This window comes from Peromyscus maniculatus, chromosome 1, assembly GCF_049852395.1.
Source record: "Peromyscus maniculatus bairdii isolate BWxNUB_F1_BW_parent chromosome 1, HU_Pman_BW_mat_3.1, whole genome shotgun sequence".
Taxonomy (NCBI): domain Eukaryota; kingdom Metazoa; phylum Chordata; class Mammalia; order Rodentia; family Cricetidae; genus Peromyscus; species Peromyscus maniculatus.
In genome coordinates this window covers 159,109,687-159,127,213 of record NC_134852.1, presented here as the reverse complement: position 1 = coordinate 159,127,213, position 17,527 = coordinate 159,109,687, and the positions used below count along the sequence as shown (strand labels likewise).

The 17,527-nt window shown below is 49.8% G+C and overlaps 1 protein-coding gene across 2 annotated transcripts; it reads right to left on the bottom strand.

The window, feature by feature from the left end:
• Window positions 1-79: 79 nt before the first annotated feature.
• Window positions 80-7,354, bottom strand: Men1 (menin 1). Of its 2 annotated transcripts, none has more exons than XM_006980696.4 (10): window positions 7,224-7,354; window positions 6,400-6,860; window positions 5,317-5,525; window positions 5,020-5,148; window positions 3,491-3,531; window positions 3,321-3,408; window positions 2,462-2,598; window positions 1,989-2,124; window positions 1,474-1,638; window positions 80-1,289 (listed from the first exon to the last, which is right to left on the bottom strand). In XM_006980696.4, the coding sequence occupies exons 2-10, from the start codon at window positions 6,842-6,844 to the stop codon at window positions 807-809; spliced, it is 1,833 nt and encodes a 610-aa protein (XP_006980758.1). In that variant the 5' UTR covers window positions 6,845-6,860; window positions 7,224-7,354; the 3' UTR covers window positions 80-806. The 2 variants fall into 2 exon arrangements, with proteins under 2 accessions (XP_006980758.1, XP_006980756.1); XM_006980694.4 differs by having other exon boundaries at window positions 7,236-7,324.
• Between the last annotated feature and the right edge of the window lie 10,173 nt (window positions 7,355-17,527).

Here is a 17,527-nt window from a genome sequence, read left to right as displayed (position 1 = left end):
CAAAGGCACAGCAAGTGGACGTCCACTCCCCGCCCCATCCTCGACTTCCCAGATGAAACACGCACTTTTTTTTTTTTTTAACAAAATGTATTTATCTTCCTTGAACTAAAAAATAAATCTATGTACAAAACAGGAAGAGGCTGGCCCTCCCCCACCCCGTGCAGATTTCCTCCCGGGACCTCGGGGAGGTTCCCAGAGGGTTGGAAGAGGTCCTGCTCTGTTCTGGGGCCAGTTTGGTCAGGAAGGGGGCGAGGCTCATTATTCACAGACAAGAGTCGAAGCTTCGTGTCCTGGACTGTAGGGTTAGGGAGGCGAGGAAGCGAAAATTTCCAAATTCAGGCAGCAACAAGTTCTTTTGGGTTGGAGACTGGATTCCCCAATGATGGAACTCTAAAGTGCGGGAAATCTACCCCTAGGGACTGAATGGAGTCCTTGGTTCTCGGGTTTCCAGGTAGCATCAGTGTTCCTGGGCTAAGGTCAACCTCAGCCCCAAGCGGGAGGAATACCAAACTGCTCAGGCTAAGGTCCCTTCCCATGGCGGTCCATTGGATTTCGGGTTGGACCTTTAAAGATGGCTGCATGTACCTACACTGAGGTTCCAATTGGCCGGCTGGTGGGAGATGAAAGCTAAATTCTAAGAGCCGAGCCACAGCCTAAAGGAGCGAACTGAAGGTTCCCAGTCACTGCAGGACAGCTCTGGGCCCCCAGGACGGTGGGCAGAGTCTGGGTTCGAGTTAGGGAATTAGGGTGAAGCCTGCTGAGAGTGAGGGCAGGGCCTGGGGCCTGGTCAGGGAATCCCCAACAGTTCAGAGGCCCTTTCGCTGCCGCTTAAGGAAAGAGAGTGTGTAGTCGCTGGGTGTGGACACTTTCTGTTTCTTCATCTGCACTTGCGACTGCGCCGTGAGCTGCAGCTTGATGGCGCTCGAGTTAATCTTGGTGGCCACCAGCAGCTCCTTCATGCCTTTCATCTTCTCGCTCTGGAAAGTGAGCACTGGGCCCTCCGGCGGTGGCGATGCCGCGGGGGCTGGAGCCTGAGCAGTACTGCTGACTTCGGGGCCTCGGGCAGTACCTGGGACAATCCCTGGCGTTTTCCGAGGTGGTCCTGACCCTGTACTTTGCCCCGAGCCCGGGCCCTTGTCCAGTGCAGGCTTCTTGGGTGGGGGTGGCTCCTCGGGTTTGGACTCCCGGCGAGGACCACGCCGACGGCCTTCTCGGGCTTCGTCCCCCCACGGTTCTTCAGCCTCTGCTGTCTCTGCTTCGCGGCTAACTATGTGCACTTTCTGCCGTACCTGAGCAAGAGTGCAGGCCAAGAGAAAGGTGGGTCACCAGTGAGAACCCTGGCTCCGCCCTGGCCACCCCTCTAGGAGTCTCCTTTTGTCTGTACTCACACAGACAGGCTCAGCAATGATCTCACTCCCCTACCGGCTACTGTCCCCACCTGCAGCTCCGCCCCCCTGCATAGGGACCTCTCACCTGTCCCTCAAAACGGCCCAGGGACTGCACAAGGAAAGTGGCCCAGCCTACATGCAGCACTGGTGTGGGACTGCCCTCCTCCCATTTGCAGATGCCATCATAGAATCGCAGCAGGTGGGCAAAGCACTCTGGGTCCTGGAGGGCAGAACCTTGGCTCTGGGTGCCCTGAACAAGAGGGAAGATGGAGAAAAGATCAGCCCCGGCTCTCTCTGGGCAAAGCCCTGGTTTCAGTTAAGGTAAATGCAGGCCAGGACCTCCTTCCTTTTATAAAGCCCACCCTTGGTATGCATGCAGGGAGAGGAAGTATCCCTTTCCTCACCTACAGCCCAGCCCAGGTGAGGACCTGGCCATGAAAGAGATGGACATCAACCTGAAGGCTTTAGTTCTCAAACACCCTCAAGTCCCTCAAACCCAAACCCAAGCTATCGGCTCCAGCCAAAGAGACTCCCCAGTCCTGCCCATGCAGTCCAGTATGCCTAGGAAGGAGGGTGGACCAGTGGAGTCCTGCCCTTCACCTGGGCTTGCTCCCCTGGCCGCTCCTCGCCTGCTTCTAGCAGGCTGGCTGCTTCCTTCAGCAGATTGGGAATGACGTCATTGGCCACTTCAAAGAATTCCTTGTAGATCTCCTCATCCTCCCGGCAGTAGTTGTAGCTGTGAGAACACACAGGATTCAGGTTGACCGTGCCCCCACATCCAGACGATGGTGACCATGTTAGCTCAAGGCAAGATGAAGGAGTGGGATGTAGGGGCTGGACTAGAAATTAGGCAGAGACAGGGGCACCATAGATAAGACAACTGACTATAGAGCAGAAGAACTTGGGCGGGGAGCGGAGGGAAGGAGAGGCATAAGCCTCTTCCTGGGTAAGGGGAGCCTTGGCTGTGTGGGGCTGATCAGAGAGGGGCAAGACTTGGGGCAGGTCTCACTCCTGGACGACCAATTGGAAGGTGACAGAAGGACAGGCTGGAGGCCCTGGCAGGGGATCCTCACTCTTGGATGACAGTGGCAGTGTCAGCCCAGGCCTGCAGGGCCTCGCGGACATTGCGGTTGCGACAGTGGTAGCCAGCCAGGTACATGTAGGGGTAGATGTGCTCATCCTGGTAGTAGGTCTTGGCAGAGGCAATTCCCTGGAGGGTGGAGCAGAGGAACCTCAGGGAGGCGGCCCCCAGCTAGCACCCCGGGCTAGCACAAATGCCTCATCAGTGGTCCGCTACCAAAGGAAGACCCCAAAGAGTCCTCCCTGACTTCCAATCCTGGCTTCATTCCCTGCTGACCCCTCCTGGTGCTTCCCACTCTCTCCCACCTCCATCCCAGGCCCGAACCTACAGACAATAGCAGTGGTGACCCCATAAAACAAGGCCTAGAGAGGGACAGGGCAGCACTCAGAGCCAGGGTAGGTCTCTTCCCCACACGTTCCTCTACAAAGACTTCCAAGGCCAACCACCCTCCTACCACACCGAGCAAGCTAACACCTCTCCACAGTGCTCCCACAAGCTACGCCAGACAGTGAGGCAGGCTGAAAACAGGCTGGTGGGACAAATCCAGGCTCCGCCAATCCTAGGCTGGAGGGCACTTCTAAAACCCACAACTATCCTCATTATACATGTGCCTGATACAAAGTAGGGCGGGAAACACCCTCCAGCACACAGCTCTTCTTCATCTTCTTTTTTTTTTTTTTTTTTTTGGTTTTTCGAGACAGGGTTTCTCTGTGTAGCTTTGCGCCTTTCCTGGAACTCACAGAGATCCACCTGCCTCTGCCTCACAAGTGCTGGGATTAAAGGTAGTGCGTTTTTCACCTATCTCCTCCCAATCCCCAGAAAAGAGTTGCTGTTTTCTGAGATGCCCTCACCTTGTGATAGAGTGTGAGTGGGTCTGGCCGACCAGGGGTGGGCTCCAGCTCCTCCAGATCCGCCAAGTTCCCTAGTGCCATGGGGTACCTAGGAAGAGATAATAAACCCAGGCTGTCACCCAGGCCCCTGGCTCCCCCAAGGTCTAGTCTGACCATATCCCTCTACTGACCTTTCCAGATGTCCTAGGTCATATAGCAGCCAAAGCAGCTTCTAGAGCCAAAGGGAAAGAGGTGTGAGTAAGGAGAAGGGAGCCGCCTATCAGGTACAGTGGTGTCCAGAAGCAATAGGGCCCTTCCACCAGAGAAGAGCCAGAATTCAAGACGCAGTCCTTTCATAAAGCAAAACCTTTCATGTCTCAACTCCATTCTCCCTTGAGCCCTGAGAAAGGCCAGTCCATTTCACAGAAGGGGAAGGGGGCCTGTGCAGAGGTGAGCCCTGAGAAAGGCCAGTCCGTTTCACAGAGGGGGAAGGGGGCCTGGGCAGAGGTGAGCCCTGAGAAAGGCCGGTCCATTTCACAGAAGGGGAAGGGGGCCTGAGCAGAGGTGAGCCCTGAGAAAGGCCAGTCCATTTCACAGAAGGGGAAGGGGGCCTGGGCAGAGGTGAGCCCTGAGAAAGGCCAGTCCATTTCACAGAGGGGGAAGGGGGCCTGTGCAGAGGTGAGCCCTGAGAAAGGCCAGTCCATTTCACAGAGGGGGAAGGGGGCCTGGGCAGAGGTGAGCCCTGAGAAAGGCCGGTCCATTTCACAGAAGGGGAAGGGGGCCTGAGCAGAGGTGAGCCCTGAGAAAGGCCAGTCCATTTCACAGAAGGGGAAGGGGGCCTGGGCAGAGGTGAGCCCTGAGAAAGGCCGGTCTATTTCACAGAAGGGGAAGGGGGCCTGGGCAGAGGTGAGCCCTGAGAAAGGCCAGTCCATTTCACAGAAGGGGAAGGGGGCCTGGGCAGAGGTGAGCCCTGAGAAAGGCCAGTCCATTTCACAGAAGGGGAAGGGGGCCTGAGCAGAGGTGAGCCCTGAGAAAGGCCAGTCCATTTCACAGAAGGGGAAGGGGGCCTGGGCAGAGGTGAGCCCTGAGAAAGGCCAGTCCATTTCACAGAAGGGGAAGGGGGCCTGGGCAGAGGTGAGCCCTGAGAAAGGCCGGTCTATTTCACAGAAGGGGAAGGGGGCCTGGGCAGAGGTGAGCCCTGAGAAAGGCCAGTCCATTTCACAGAAGGGGAAGGGGGCCTGGGCAGAGGTGAGCCCTGAGAAAGGCCAGTCCATTTCACAGAAGGGGAAGGGGGCCTGGGCAGAGGTGAGCCCTGAGAAAGGCCAGTCCATTTCACAGAAGGGGAAGGGGGCCTGAGCAGAGGTGAGCCCTGAGAAAGGCCAGTCCATTTCACAGAAGGGGAAGTGGGGGGCTGAGCAGAGGAGAGCCCTGAGAAAGGCCAGTCCATTTCACAGAAGGGGAAGGGGGCCTGGGCAGAGGTGAGCCCTGAGAAAGGCCAGTCCATTTCACAGAAGGGGAAGGGGGCCTGGGCAGAGGTGAGCCCTGAGAAAGGCCAGTCCATTTCACAGAGGGGGAAGGGGGCCTGTGCAGAGGTGAGCCCTGAGAAAGGCCAGTCCATTTCACAGAGGGGGAAGGGGGCCTGTGCAGAGGTGAGCCCTGAGAAAGGCCAGTCCATTTCACAGAAGGGGGAACGGGGCCTGGGCAGAGGCAGTCTGCTCACCTGCTGCAGCTGCAGCAGCTCCAAGGAGTCAGTGTGAAGATCAATGGAAGGGTTGATAGCACACACCATGAACGCCACCTCCATCTTGCGGTCACAACGCATGTATGATCCTTTTAGGTACAGCCAGCTCTTGGAAAGGCACAAAAGTAGACATCTCAGGATGTCCTACCCTGAGCCTGTTCTAGGGAATGGCAATTTGAATCTGCCTTCCCCTTGATACATACACACAGACGGTTGATGGGATGAGATAGGAGCGTGGCCAGGGAAGAAAGGGAGAGATTGGGGGGGATACAATACCCGCTCGGCCACGCCAGCATTGACTGTCTGGCCCCTCCGATCTTCGTTGCCTTTGCCATGCCAGGTGACCTCAGCCGTCTGCTCCCCATTGGGCCCAAACACCACCCAAGCATGATCCTCAGACAGAGCCAGATGGACATCACGGAGACCCAAGGCCTGGCAGGCCCCCACCACTGCAAAGGCCACGCCCGAGCTGTCCAGTTTAGTGCCTGTAGAGAAGGGCAGGAGTGAGAGCTCTGGCCTGGAAGCAGGGGGCCATGCCCCCCCAAACACCTCTCAAGCCTGTGTCCAAGCCTCACAAGCTCCTACCCATCATACTCCCCCTTCTCTTCTATGCTCAGGACCTCCCCGCATCAACCCAACCCCAGCAGGAGACCTTCCTGGATCTCAGCTCCACCCAGCCACAAACTGTCCCTCTCTTTTTACATGCCGAACTTCTGTTAACATAATGATTTAACCCAGTATCTTACTGTCCACCTATTAGACTGTAACAGGGAGAACAAACACATGACTCTCGAACCCCCCACTCGCCCACACCCTGGGCCCACGCCTTGACTAACATCTCTACACTTCTTTTCTGCTAAGCTCAGAAATAGCATCCGATTCTTGCTCAATACCATGCACCAGGAGCTGAAGCACTTTGCAAGTCCTAAGCCTTCTTGAGGTCAAGTCTGTGTTTCTTTTCAAAATATTTTCATAGGTATCATGTCACTTAATTGTCTCAAATGTATCCATCCCTTTGTCCTACTTCCCCTATCTGCTGTCACCCTCTTTCCCCATATGCTGGGCCACCGGATCCCTGTGGCTCCCTCATCAGGGGCAGGGTTGGGGGTGCTGAAGGAGTACAGGGTAAGATCTGATACCAAACGATCAGGTTCCAGTGCCAGTCCCCGTCATTCGGACATTGGAATAATCATTTCCCCTCTTCGGGAGTCTATCTCCACAGCTGCAAAGGAGAAAGAATCCCTGCCCCACTACACAAGGTTTACAGGTCTCAAATGGGCTGTAAACCATATTGTTCTGACAACGAGAAGAGGTAAGCCAACATTCGTTTGCTCCCCTGACCACCTGTCTGACTCCAACCTGTGATGAAGCTGAAGAGGGACTGGATGTGGGCTCGGTCCTTGAAGTAGGAGCGGCTGAGGCTGTTCCATATGACATCGGAGACCTTTTTTACCAGTTCCCGACTGGAAACGCCCCCCTCTCGAGGGTAGAGGGAGAGGTCGACAGCGCCGCGGATCTGGGCGGTGAATCGGGCATAGAGGGCAGCAATGATGGAGAGGTCAGCCACCGGGAAGTAGGTGAGGCCGCCAGGAGGGTCGGGTGCGGGGCTGGGCTGGAAGGTGAGCTCGGGCACGTTGGTGGGGATGACACGGTTGACAGCCAGGAAATGCTCCACGAATCCCAAGACCAAAGAGAGGAGCACCAGGTCAGGCTCCTCTCGGCCCAGCTCCGCGGCGAACAGGCGCACCACGTCGTCGATGGAGCGCAGAGGGAACAGTGTCTTCTGGGCGGCCTTCAGCCCCATGGCGGCGGGCGGTGGCCTGCGGGCGAGCCGAGGGAGGGAGGGTCGGGCTCGGCGGGGGAGCCCCCTCCCAGGCTCGGCGAAGGCTCTACCCTCCGCCACAATTCTGCTTCGCCAGCCGCTTCGTCCTGCGCGCACGGGCGGCGGCTCGGTCGCTGAGACCCTTCCACCAAGGCTGCGGGGCCTTCCTGCTCCTTACGATCCCGGGACCCCCAGCCCCGATGAGGCTGCGTCCCAGAGACCTCTCTGGGGACCCTCAAAGGTCACCCCTCCCGGTCCCTGTGGCCTCTACCCGGCCCTCCGGAGCCTGTCCAGAAGGCAAACCCAAACCAGCCTCCCGCGAGTCCCAAGGAGAGTCCTGGCCTCGGTCCCCCGAGCCCACCTCCGCGCTTACATCCCACACAAGGCACCGCGGGGCCCGCCGCCTGATGCCTGCTGGGAAATGAAGTCCCGCGCCTCCTCGGGCCGCAGCGCCTGCCGGGAAAGAGGAGTCCTTCCACGCCCCGCCCTCGCCAAGTCTGGAAAAAGATGAGAGAGTCAAGCCCGCAGTGGCTTATGGGAGAGGTAGTCTCACTGCTCCAGGGCGGGTAGGCTGAGATAACGCGCTACCTTCCTGAACTCCTCAGCTATTGGTCATTTTTATGGTCACGCAACCCAGAGGTTCCGCAGTGCCACCTGGGAGATTGCAGTCCTGAGTCTAAACGCTCTAAGGCTACGGTGGCGCTGCTGCCGTGTATATTATGGCCAGTTTGCAAGATGTGAGGGAAACTTGTGCTTTAAAATACTACAAGGGTGCTGGAGACCTGGCTAGGTTGTTGAGGGCACCAGTTGCTCTTGCAAAGGACCTGGTTCAAGTCCCAGTACCCACACTGTGGCTCACCATCTGTAATTGCAGCTCCAGAGAATCCATGCCCTGCTCTGTCCCCCCACCCAGCGCCGACATGGTGCACAAACATAAAATCTTGCAGACAAAACATTGACACTAAAAAGACTGCACAGTTGGACACATCAAGACAGAGACAGAAGGATCTTGGTGAGTTCAAGGCCAGTCTGGTCTTTATGCTAGCCAGGTATGATGCAATACCAGCCCTTGGGAATTAGAGGCCAGAAAATCAGGGTGTACTGCAGAGATCATTCAGAGTTAAGAGCATTGGCTGCTCTTGTAGAGGACTCTGAGTTCTCAGCAGGAACATGTCAGCCCGCAATTGGGTCTTTAACCCAGTTCCAGGGATCCAATGTTTTCTGTTGACCTCTGCAGGCTTCAGGCAGGCACCTTGTGCGCACACATATGTCAAATAAAATTTAGAGGGGGAGGAAAGGAGTTCAAGGTCAGTCTCACTTTAGTTCAAGGCTCTTGCTTTTTAGACTGACCACACACTCAGTGCTCCTGCCTCAGCCTCCACTGTGCTGGTGTTATAGGTGTACACTGCCTGTTCACATAGCACAAACTCCTCACCTTCATGACCTCATCTTAACCAATGACATCTGCAGTGACTCTGTTTCCAAAATGAAGTCTCTGTCTGAGACTAAGACTTCAGTATGTGGGGCTGAGGAAATGGTTTATCAGGGAAGAGCACTTTGCTGTACAGCATGAAGACCTGAGTTCATTCCCCAGAATTCACTTACATATCTGGAATCCTAGCACTGTGGGGCAGGATCGGGGAATGGGGGGTGAGGGTGGGGGTTACAGACAGGGGATCCATGGGGCTTCCTGCCTGCCAACTTAGCTTCAGGTTCAGCAAGAAAGCCTGTGTGAGGGGGATGGGAGAGAGAGTGCCAGAGCAGGGTGCTTGGGATGTTTCTGCTTTCTGAATCTGAACAGGTCCTTGCACAGGCACAAAGACATCACACGTACACAGAGACACAGGCTTTGTTTTGTTTTGTTTTTTGAGACAGCATTTCTCTGTGTAACAGCCCTGGCTGTCCTGGAACTCACTCTGTAGACTAGGCTGGCCTCAAACTCACAGAGATCCAGCTCTGCCTCCCAAAGTGCTGGGATTAAATGTGTGCACCACCACTTGGCCTTATTTTGCTTTTTAAAAAGATTTATTTTATTGTATTTTATTATTTTTTATTTTTTTGGTTTTTTGAGACAGGGTTTCTCTGTGTAGCTTTGAGCCTTTCCTGGAACTCGCTTTGTAGCCCAGGCTGGCCTCCAACTCACAGAGATCCACCTGCCTCTGCCTCCCGAGTGCTGGAATTAAAGGCGTGCGCCACCACCGCCTGGCTCATTTTATAATTTCTAATCTGTGTGTGTGTGTGTGTGTGTGTGTGTGTGTGTGTGTGTAAGTATGTGCACATGAGTAGAGTGCTGCATGAGCCATAGGCCACCAGATCCCCTGAGCTGGGGTTACAAGCAGCTCTGAGTCTCCCGTGGGTGCTAGGAATTGAAGTTGGGTCTTTTTTTTTTTTTTTTTTTTTTTTTTTCTTTTAAAGATTTATTTATTTATTATGTATACAGTGTTCTGCCTGCACATTTGTCTGTAGGCCAGAAGAGGGCGCCAGATCTCATTACAGATGGCTGTGAGCCACCATGTGGTTGCTGGGAATTGAACTCAGGACTCTGGAAGAACAGCCAGTGCTCTTAACTGCTGAGCCATCTCTCCAGCCCCCGAAGTTGGGTCTTTTAAAAGACCATACTATTAATGACTGAGCTATCTCTCTAGCCCCTTAGTTAGCTTTTTGAGACAAGGTTTCACTACTTTAGTAGGACTAGTCCTCTGACCTCCGACCTCAAACTTGCTAGGTACTTGAAGATGTCCTTGAACTCCTGATCCAGAATAACTCCACATTGCCACAAAAGGTCATTTAGCTGTTCTGTCTGACAGATTCAGTAAACCAGTCACATCGGAGTCCTGGAAATAACAAGGGTTGAGCACAGAAACCGGCTTTCCCAGACTGCGTTTGTCTGTCTTCTGTAGTGGGCACCTGTAGTCTCCTCTACAACGTTAACACTAGGCGGCGCTCTGAACCCAGGTTTGTACTGAGTCTGCTGTGGACTTCAAGTCAAAATATCCTTAGTGGCAGGGAGTTGGTAGTTTGGGGAGGTGTAGCTGCTTGTGAGTGGCCCGTGCTCTTGAAAGTTACTTCATACAGCTTTTTTATTTTCGTGGTACCTCCTAGGCTGTCGACTAGGATGAGGCTCAATATCTCCTTCCCAGGCACTAGCTGTCAGAAAATCATTGAAGCAGATGATAAATGCAAACTTTGTACTTTCTATGAGAGGCTTACGGGGTCAAAAGTAGCTGCTGATGCTCTGGGTGATGAGTGTAAGGGTTTTGCATTCGAATTAGTGATGAGAATGATAAACAAGTTTTTCCCATGAAGCAAGATATCTTAACTGGACATCTTTAATCCCAGTGCTCAAGAGGTAGAGGCAGGTGGATCTCTGTGAGTTCGAGGCCAGCCTGGTCTGCAGAGCGAGTTCCAGGGCAGGCTCCAAAGCTACACAGAGAAACTCAGTCTCAAAATAAGTAAATAAACAAATAAATAAATAACCACACGTCTTAACCCACAGCACAGTGTGCCTATTGTTAATGCTGAGTAAGGGTGTTGCTGTTACAGACCAAGAGGAACCGGAGAGAGGAAGTCAGGTGCTTGGGGATGCCAGTCTGACTGTTCTCAAACGGGTTCTTGTTTTGTTTTTGTTTTTAAAAAGAGAGAAAGATATTTCTGGACCAACAGATACTGTGCCTCAGTGGTGTTTGGAGCTCAAAGGAGCTAGCAGAGTCCACAAGCTTTTCAGTCTTTCTGAAGAAGACATCCCCAAATGTTTTCAGAAAGCCCTTAAACAGAGAAGATAAGAAGCCTAGGACCAACACCCATGATTCAGCATCTTGTTACTCCACGTTGTTCTGAAGAAACAGTGCACTAAGAAAATGAGCAGTGGCTGAAGAGATGGCTCAGGAGTTAAGAGCACTGACTGCTCTTCCAGAGGACCTGGGTTCAATTCCCAGCACCTGCATAGCAGTTCACTACTGTCTATAACTCCAGTTCCAGGGGCTCTGACACCTTCACACCAATGGAAATTAAATGAATATTTAAAAAAGAAAAGAAAATGCGGAGGCTGTAGATATGCTCAACTTTTTTTTGGCCAAGAGTCTGAAAGAAGCCAAAGAAAAATGCCAGAAACAGATGTAGGCTGTCCTCGCTGAGAGCGTCTACTTCTAAATCTTAGTCCAGTCAAAAATAAGTCTTTTTTTTTTTTGTTTTGTTTTGTTTTGTTTTGTTTTCTTTGTGTAGCTTTGTGCCTTTCTTGGAACTCACTTGGTAGTCCAGGCTGGCCTCGAACTCACAGAGATCCACCACTGCTCGGCTCAAAAATAAGTCTTTAAGACTAATAAATAAAGCCAGGTATGGTGGGTCGCACCTTTAATCCCAGCACTCAGGAGGCCGAGACAGGCAGATCTCAGCAAGTTCAAGGCCAGCCTGGTCTACAAAACAAGTTCCAGAATAGTAAGGGTTGTTACATAGACAAACCCAGTCTTAAAAAAAAAAAAAAAAAAAAAAAAAGGAACAAATACATAATCAGAAAGAAAAAAGAAAGTGCTGTGGGATGTTCTGAATGGCAAATGTGTTGCTCTGATTGGTTAGTAAATAAAACACTGATTGGCCAGTAGTCAAGCAGGAGGAAGTATAGGCGGGACAAGGAGGAGAAGAATTCTGGGAAGTGGAAGGCTGAGTCAGAGACACTGCCAGCTGCTGCCAGGACAAGCAGCATGTGAAGATGCCAGTAAGCCACGAGCCACGTGGCAAGGTATAGATTTATGGAAATGGATTAACTTAAGCTATAAGAACAGTTAACAAGAAGCCTGCCATGGCCATACAGTTTGTAAGCAATATAAGTCTCTGTGTTTACTTGGTTGTGTCTGAGCGGCTGTGGGACTGGCGGGTGACAAAGATTTGTCCTGACTGTGGGCAAGGCAGGAAAACTCTAGCTACAAAGGACGGAAGGCAAGCTATCTAATACATTCATTTGTTCCACCAAGCTGGACTTATCAGAATCTTTTTTCTGTCTGTCCAGATCCTCTTTACTTGGGGTGAACACCCAACAACTCCCTCTTGTAAAATAACAATTCAGAGTCACACGGAATTATCTTAATTCCTTCTGAGGGTGGCAGCAGCACCCCTTCCTTAATGACATAACAATATACCACTAGATGGTCCCATATAAATCTCTAAAATAATTTATTTTTATTTTATTTGCATTGGTATTTTGCTTGCATGTATGTCTGTGTGAGGGTGTCAAATCTTGGAGTTACAGACAGTTATGAGCTGCCATGTGGGTGCTGGGGTCCTCTGGAAGAGCAGCCAGTTATGGTGATATTTTATTTGTACTGAAATGTGATTTTATTTGTATGTTAATAAATAAAGTTGCCTGGGGGTCAGAGCTAATAGCAAGCCATAGCAGAGCTGGGCATTTGTGGTGCACACCTTTAATCCCAGCACTTGGTAGGCAGAGCTAGGTAGATCTCTGTGAGGTCAAGGATACAGCCAGCATTGGAGACACAGGCCTTTAATCTCAATACCAACCATAGAAGATGTGGAGGTCTGTATAAACAGGCAGTGATGAGGCGGTCATGTGGTTGGGTTTACAACCAATGAGAAGGCAGAACAGAAAGTCTATATAAAGACAAACACACAGGAAGTAGGTCTCTCTTGGCTGAAGAGGCTAACTGCAGCAGATGGGTAAGGCTCTCAGCTCTGATCTCTTGGCTTTCTTCTTTGCATTGGTTCTGTGTTTCTTATTTAATAAGACGGTTGGTTACATCTACAGCCAGTGATCTCAACTGCTGAGCCATCTCTCCAGCTCCATCTTTTTTTTTCTTTAAGATTTATTTATTTAGCCAGGTAGTGGTAGCACATGCCTTTAACCCCAGCACTCAGGAGGCAGAGCCAGCCAGATTTCTGTGAGTTTGAGGCCAGCCTGGTCTACAGAGCAAGATCCAGGACAGGCACCAAAACTACACAGAGTAACCCTGTCTCAAAAAACCAAAAACCAAACCAAACCAAAACAACTTATGTATGCCTGCAGGCCAGAAGAGGGCACCAGATCTCATTATATATAGATGGTTGTGAGCCACCATGTGGTAGCTGGGAGTTGAACTCAGGAGCTCAGGAAGAGCAGCCAGTGCTCTTAACTTCTGAGCCATCTCTCCAATTCCAGTCTTTTTTTTTTTTTTTTTTTTTTTTTTTTTTTTTTTTTTTTTTTGGTTTTTCGAGACAGGGTTTCTCTGTGTAGCTTTGCGCCTTTCCTGGAACTCACTTGGTAGCCCAGGCTGGCCTCGAACTCACAGAGATCCGCCTGGCTCTGCCTCCCGAGTGCTGGGATTAAAGGCGTGCGCCACCACCGCCCGGCCCAGTCTTTTTTTTTTTTAAACACTTATTTATTTAATAAAGGCATGCATGCCACAGTGCACATATGTCGAGGTCAGAGGACAACTTTCAAAACTTAGTTCTCAGGCTGGAAAGATGTCTCAGTGGACCTTGCAGAGGACCCAATTTTGATTCCCAGCACACACATGCTGGCTCAAATCAGTCTGTAACTCTGGTTCCAGGGGATCTGGAACCAGGTCAAAAAAAAAAAAAAAAAAAAAGAAAAGAAAAGAAAGAAAATATTAAAAAATGTAAAAACTTGGAAACAAGAGTAGGATTTGTCTGTTTTTTTCTGGGTGCCAGGGCAGCAGCCATTACTCCAGTTTGATGAGCGATTGCTTTAGGTCATAACTTCTTAGAGGTCTGGACATCCCTTCAATCTGCCCAGCATCTCCACTTGGACTGTCTGTTCCCCAGTGAACAGAAGAAACATTTCCCAAACAGTCTGACAGCGTTTGTCATTATCAGTTCACCCAAGTCTTTCTAGAACCTCTTGGGAGGTAGGGTTTATGTTTTTTTTTAACTGTTCAGCTTGTTCTACTGCTGCCCAGTCATGGAAACCCTGGCTAAGAACAAGCAAGACACCTGAAAGGCCTCCCCACTTCCACAGATGCTTACCTGTGTGAAGACTGGACTGCAGAGGCCTTAGCAGGCCTTGGATCCACTCCTACACTCTCCACAGACTCTGCCTTCCAAGATGCCTCCTGCCAACTACAAACCTGAACTCTTGGAGCCTCTGATGCTGGCTGGGTTTGCCCCCAGGAGATGGGAGACAGAAGGATTGGGTGCAGAGAAAAGAGAGAATTCCCTCCAGGCCTCCCTTCCTGTTCCTCCACAGCCAAGGTCATCTCAGGCAGGCCACAGCTGTCAGGTAGCACCACTGTGTCCTCCTATGGAGAGTCTGGAGCACTAACCCCCCCCCCCATTGCTAGGATCCTGGCATGCCACCCTCCTTGGGGAGGCTCCCTAACACTGCCCACACATCTGTACACCAGCTTTCATTATCAAACTGTCCTCATTTTCCTTATTTGAGCATGTCATCTGATTCCTTTTTTAAAAGTTTTTTAAAACTTTTTAAAATCTTGAAAAGATTTATTTATGTATTTATTTAGTATCTGTGCATGTGCAATCTTCATGTACGCCTGGAGGGGGTCAGATCTCATACAGATGGTTATGAGCCACCATGTGGGTGCTGGGAATTGAACCCAGGACCTCTGGAAGAAGAGCCAGTGCTCTTAACCTCTGACCATCTCTCTAGCCCCAGGAGTTAGGTCTCTGTACAGGTCCACAATGGATGGTTTAAAAATGGAACAATTGGAAACTGAGCTATTACCTGCCGAGGAGTTAGTGAAAACAAGCTCTTGATCAAGAGCTTGGAACAGGGACGCCTTTAATCCCAACATCTGGGGAAGGAGCCATCTCCATGGACGAGACCAGAACGGATCTGAACCCTCTGAATGAGGCCAACCCAGGGCCCAGCTGCTGATCCTGCGAAACCCAACAACTTGGAGGTGTTGGTGAGACTGCCCTGCTCAGCTGAAATCCATCCAGGAGAGAATTCAGAATCCTACAGTTTGCAGTCTGAGAAAACAAGATCAGCTGAGGAGTTGATGAATGAGCAAAAAGCATGACCTGAGAACACAAAAGAAGGCACCGCCCAGCCACCTAACCAGATCACCAGAATCGTAAGTATACACTTCACTGACTGAGAACAGGTAAGCTCCCATCTCCAGACCAACAGATCAGATCTCTAGCCCCTAGGCCCTACCCAGCGGAGTCCCAGAGACCAGACAGCTCCCTTTCCCTGCTCTCCCACCAAAAAAAAAACAAAAAAAAAAAACCAAAAAAACTAACCCCTACGAACCTAACAACCACTAAAAACCATAAGCACACCAACCCAAAGAAGCTAAACACACCCACAAAAACTCAGGCAATAGATAATCCTACACCAACAAATACCAAAGAAGGACAACACAACACGACCACAAAAAATAACCGGAATTAACAATCACTGGTCATTAATATCATCAATATCAATGGTCTCAACTCGCCCATAAAAAGACATAGACTAACAGAATGGATAAGAAAACAGGATGCTCCTAATGAACTGCCTGTTTTTTTCTTTATGGTTCTTAGTTGTTCTTTTGCAGAGCTGCCAGCCTAAGTCATGCTGGGATCAAGAAAAATGGGCCTTGGCGGTTCATGTTCCTGGAGTTGTATCCATGCCAGTGGATGCCCACATGCTCCAGAAGAGACTTTGACACTGCTGCTGCCGTTGTTGCTGTTATAGCAGTGGCAGCCACCACTGCTACTGTTTCTGGGATTACCATTCCATAATTGCTTACTACAGCTAGCACAGTGGAGACCCTGGCAGCAAAAGTAGCTACCACAGTTAGTTAATCTTTCATTCTATTGGGCATGATAAATTTAATTCAATCATTATAAACATTTTGATTAGCTTTGAAAATTATAAATTTATAAACTGAAGTTCCATTTGCTTTTGGGATACCACCTTACAAGGACTCCAATTTGCAGTAAGGCTCGTTCAGGAAGGGAATGGCTTAGTTGCCTTTAGCCTACTGGCTATGGGTGGGTTAGGACTTCTGTTGGTCTTTTCTGTGTCGAACACACAGAACACAAGCCCAGCACCACTTTGAGATCTTTGTCAGCGATTAACTCTACAGCTCACACACGATTGAGCCTGTATGATAATGAGTATTCAGAGATGGGTAATACCTGGGGGGCACTCACAAACCTAAGACAGAGCACCTGTGCGGCCTGGGCAGGCATCTCCATGATGGGTAAGGTGATTTGCTGACGTCCCATGAAACCTAAGCCAGAAGCTCATTTTTTAGTAAAAGGGGCACCTGTAGGGCCCTGCCCCCCTCCCCCTTTTGGATAACTGTTGCCTTGCTTGCTGACCTTGACCTTGATATCCTTCCTATGCTAATTCCCTGCCAGGTTCCACCCTCCTGAATGCTTAAGGGAAGTTCCTTGTCTGTGTATCCTGCATAATGGGCGTTAACAGGTTAGGTGCAAGATTGTAAAACATCGGTATTGAACTTCTGCTCTCCGGGGTTCTCCCATTGTGCTGTAAGCCTGTATTTAAGACCTCTTCCCTCCTTCAATAAATAGCATTTGGCATTAAAAATAAATAAATAAATATAATAAAAAAAAGAAAACAGGATCCAGCCATCTGTTGCATACAAGAAACACACCTTAACTTCAAAGACAGACACTACCTCAGAGTAAAGGGCTGGGAAAAGACTTTCCAAGAAAATGGACCTAAGAAACAAGCTGGTGTAGCGATCCTAATATATAATAAAATTGACTTCAAACTAAAATCAATTGAAAGAGATCAGGATAGACATTACATATTTATCACAGGAAAAATCTACCAAGATGAAGTCTCGATTCTGAACATTTATGCCCCAAATACAAAGGCACCCACATTCATAAAAGAAACATTACTAAAGCTTAAAATGCACATCAAACCCCACACATTAGTAGTGGGAGATTTCAACACACCACTCTCACCAAAAGACAGATCTACCAGACTGAAACTGAACAAAGAAATAAAGGACCTAACAGATGTTATGACTCAAATGGACTTAATGGATATCTACAGAACATTCCATCCTAACAAGAAAGAATATACCTTCTTCTCAGCACCCCATGGAACCTTCTCAAAAATTGACCACATGCTTGGTCACAAAACAAATCTCAACAGATACAAAAATTGGAATAACCTCCTGTATCTTATCAGACCACCATGCCTTAAAGTTAGACTTCAACAACAACAAAAATTATAGAAAGCCTACAATCCCATGGAAACTGAATAATGCCCACCTGAAACATCAAGGGTCAAGGAAGAAAGAAAGAAAGAAATTAAAGATTTCCTAGAATTCAATGAAAATGAAAGTACAACATACCCAAACTTCTGGAACACTATGAAAGCAGTGCTAAGAGGAAAATTCATAGCTCTAAATGCACACATAAAGAAGATGGAGAAATCCCATACCAATGAATTAGCAGCACAACTGAAAGCTCTAGAACAAAAAGAAACAAACTCACTCAGGAGAAATAGAAGCCAGGAAATAATCAAATTGAGGGCTGAAATCAACAAAATAGAAACCAAGAAAACAATACAAAAAAATCAATGAAACAAAGAGTTGGTTCTTTGAAAAAATCAACAAGATAGACAAACCCCTAGCCAAATTAACCAAAAGGCAAAGAGAGAGCACCCAAATTAACAAAATCAGAGGGAGACATAACAACAGACAACGAGGAAATCTAGAGAATCATCAGGTC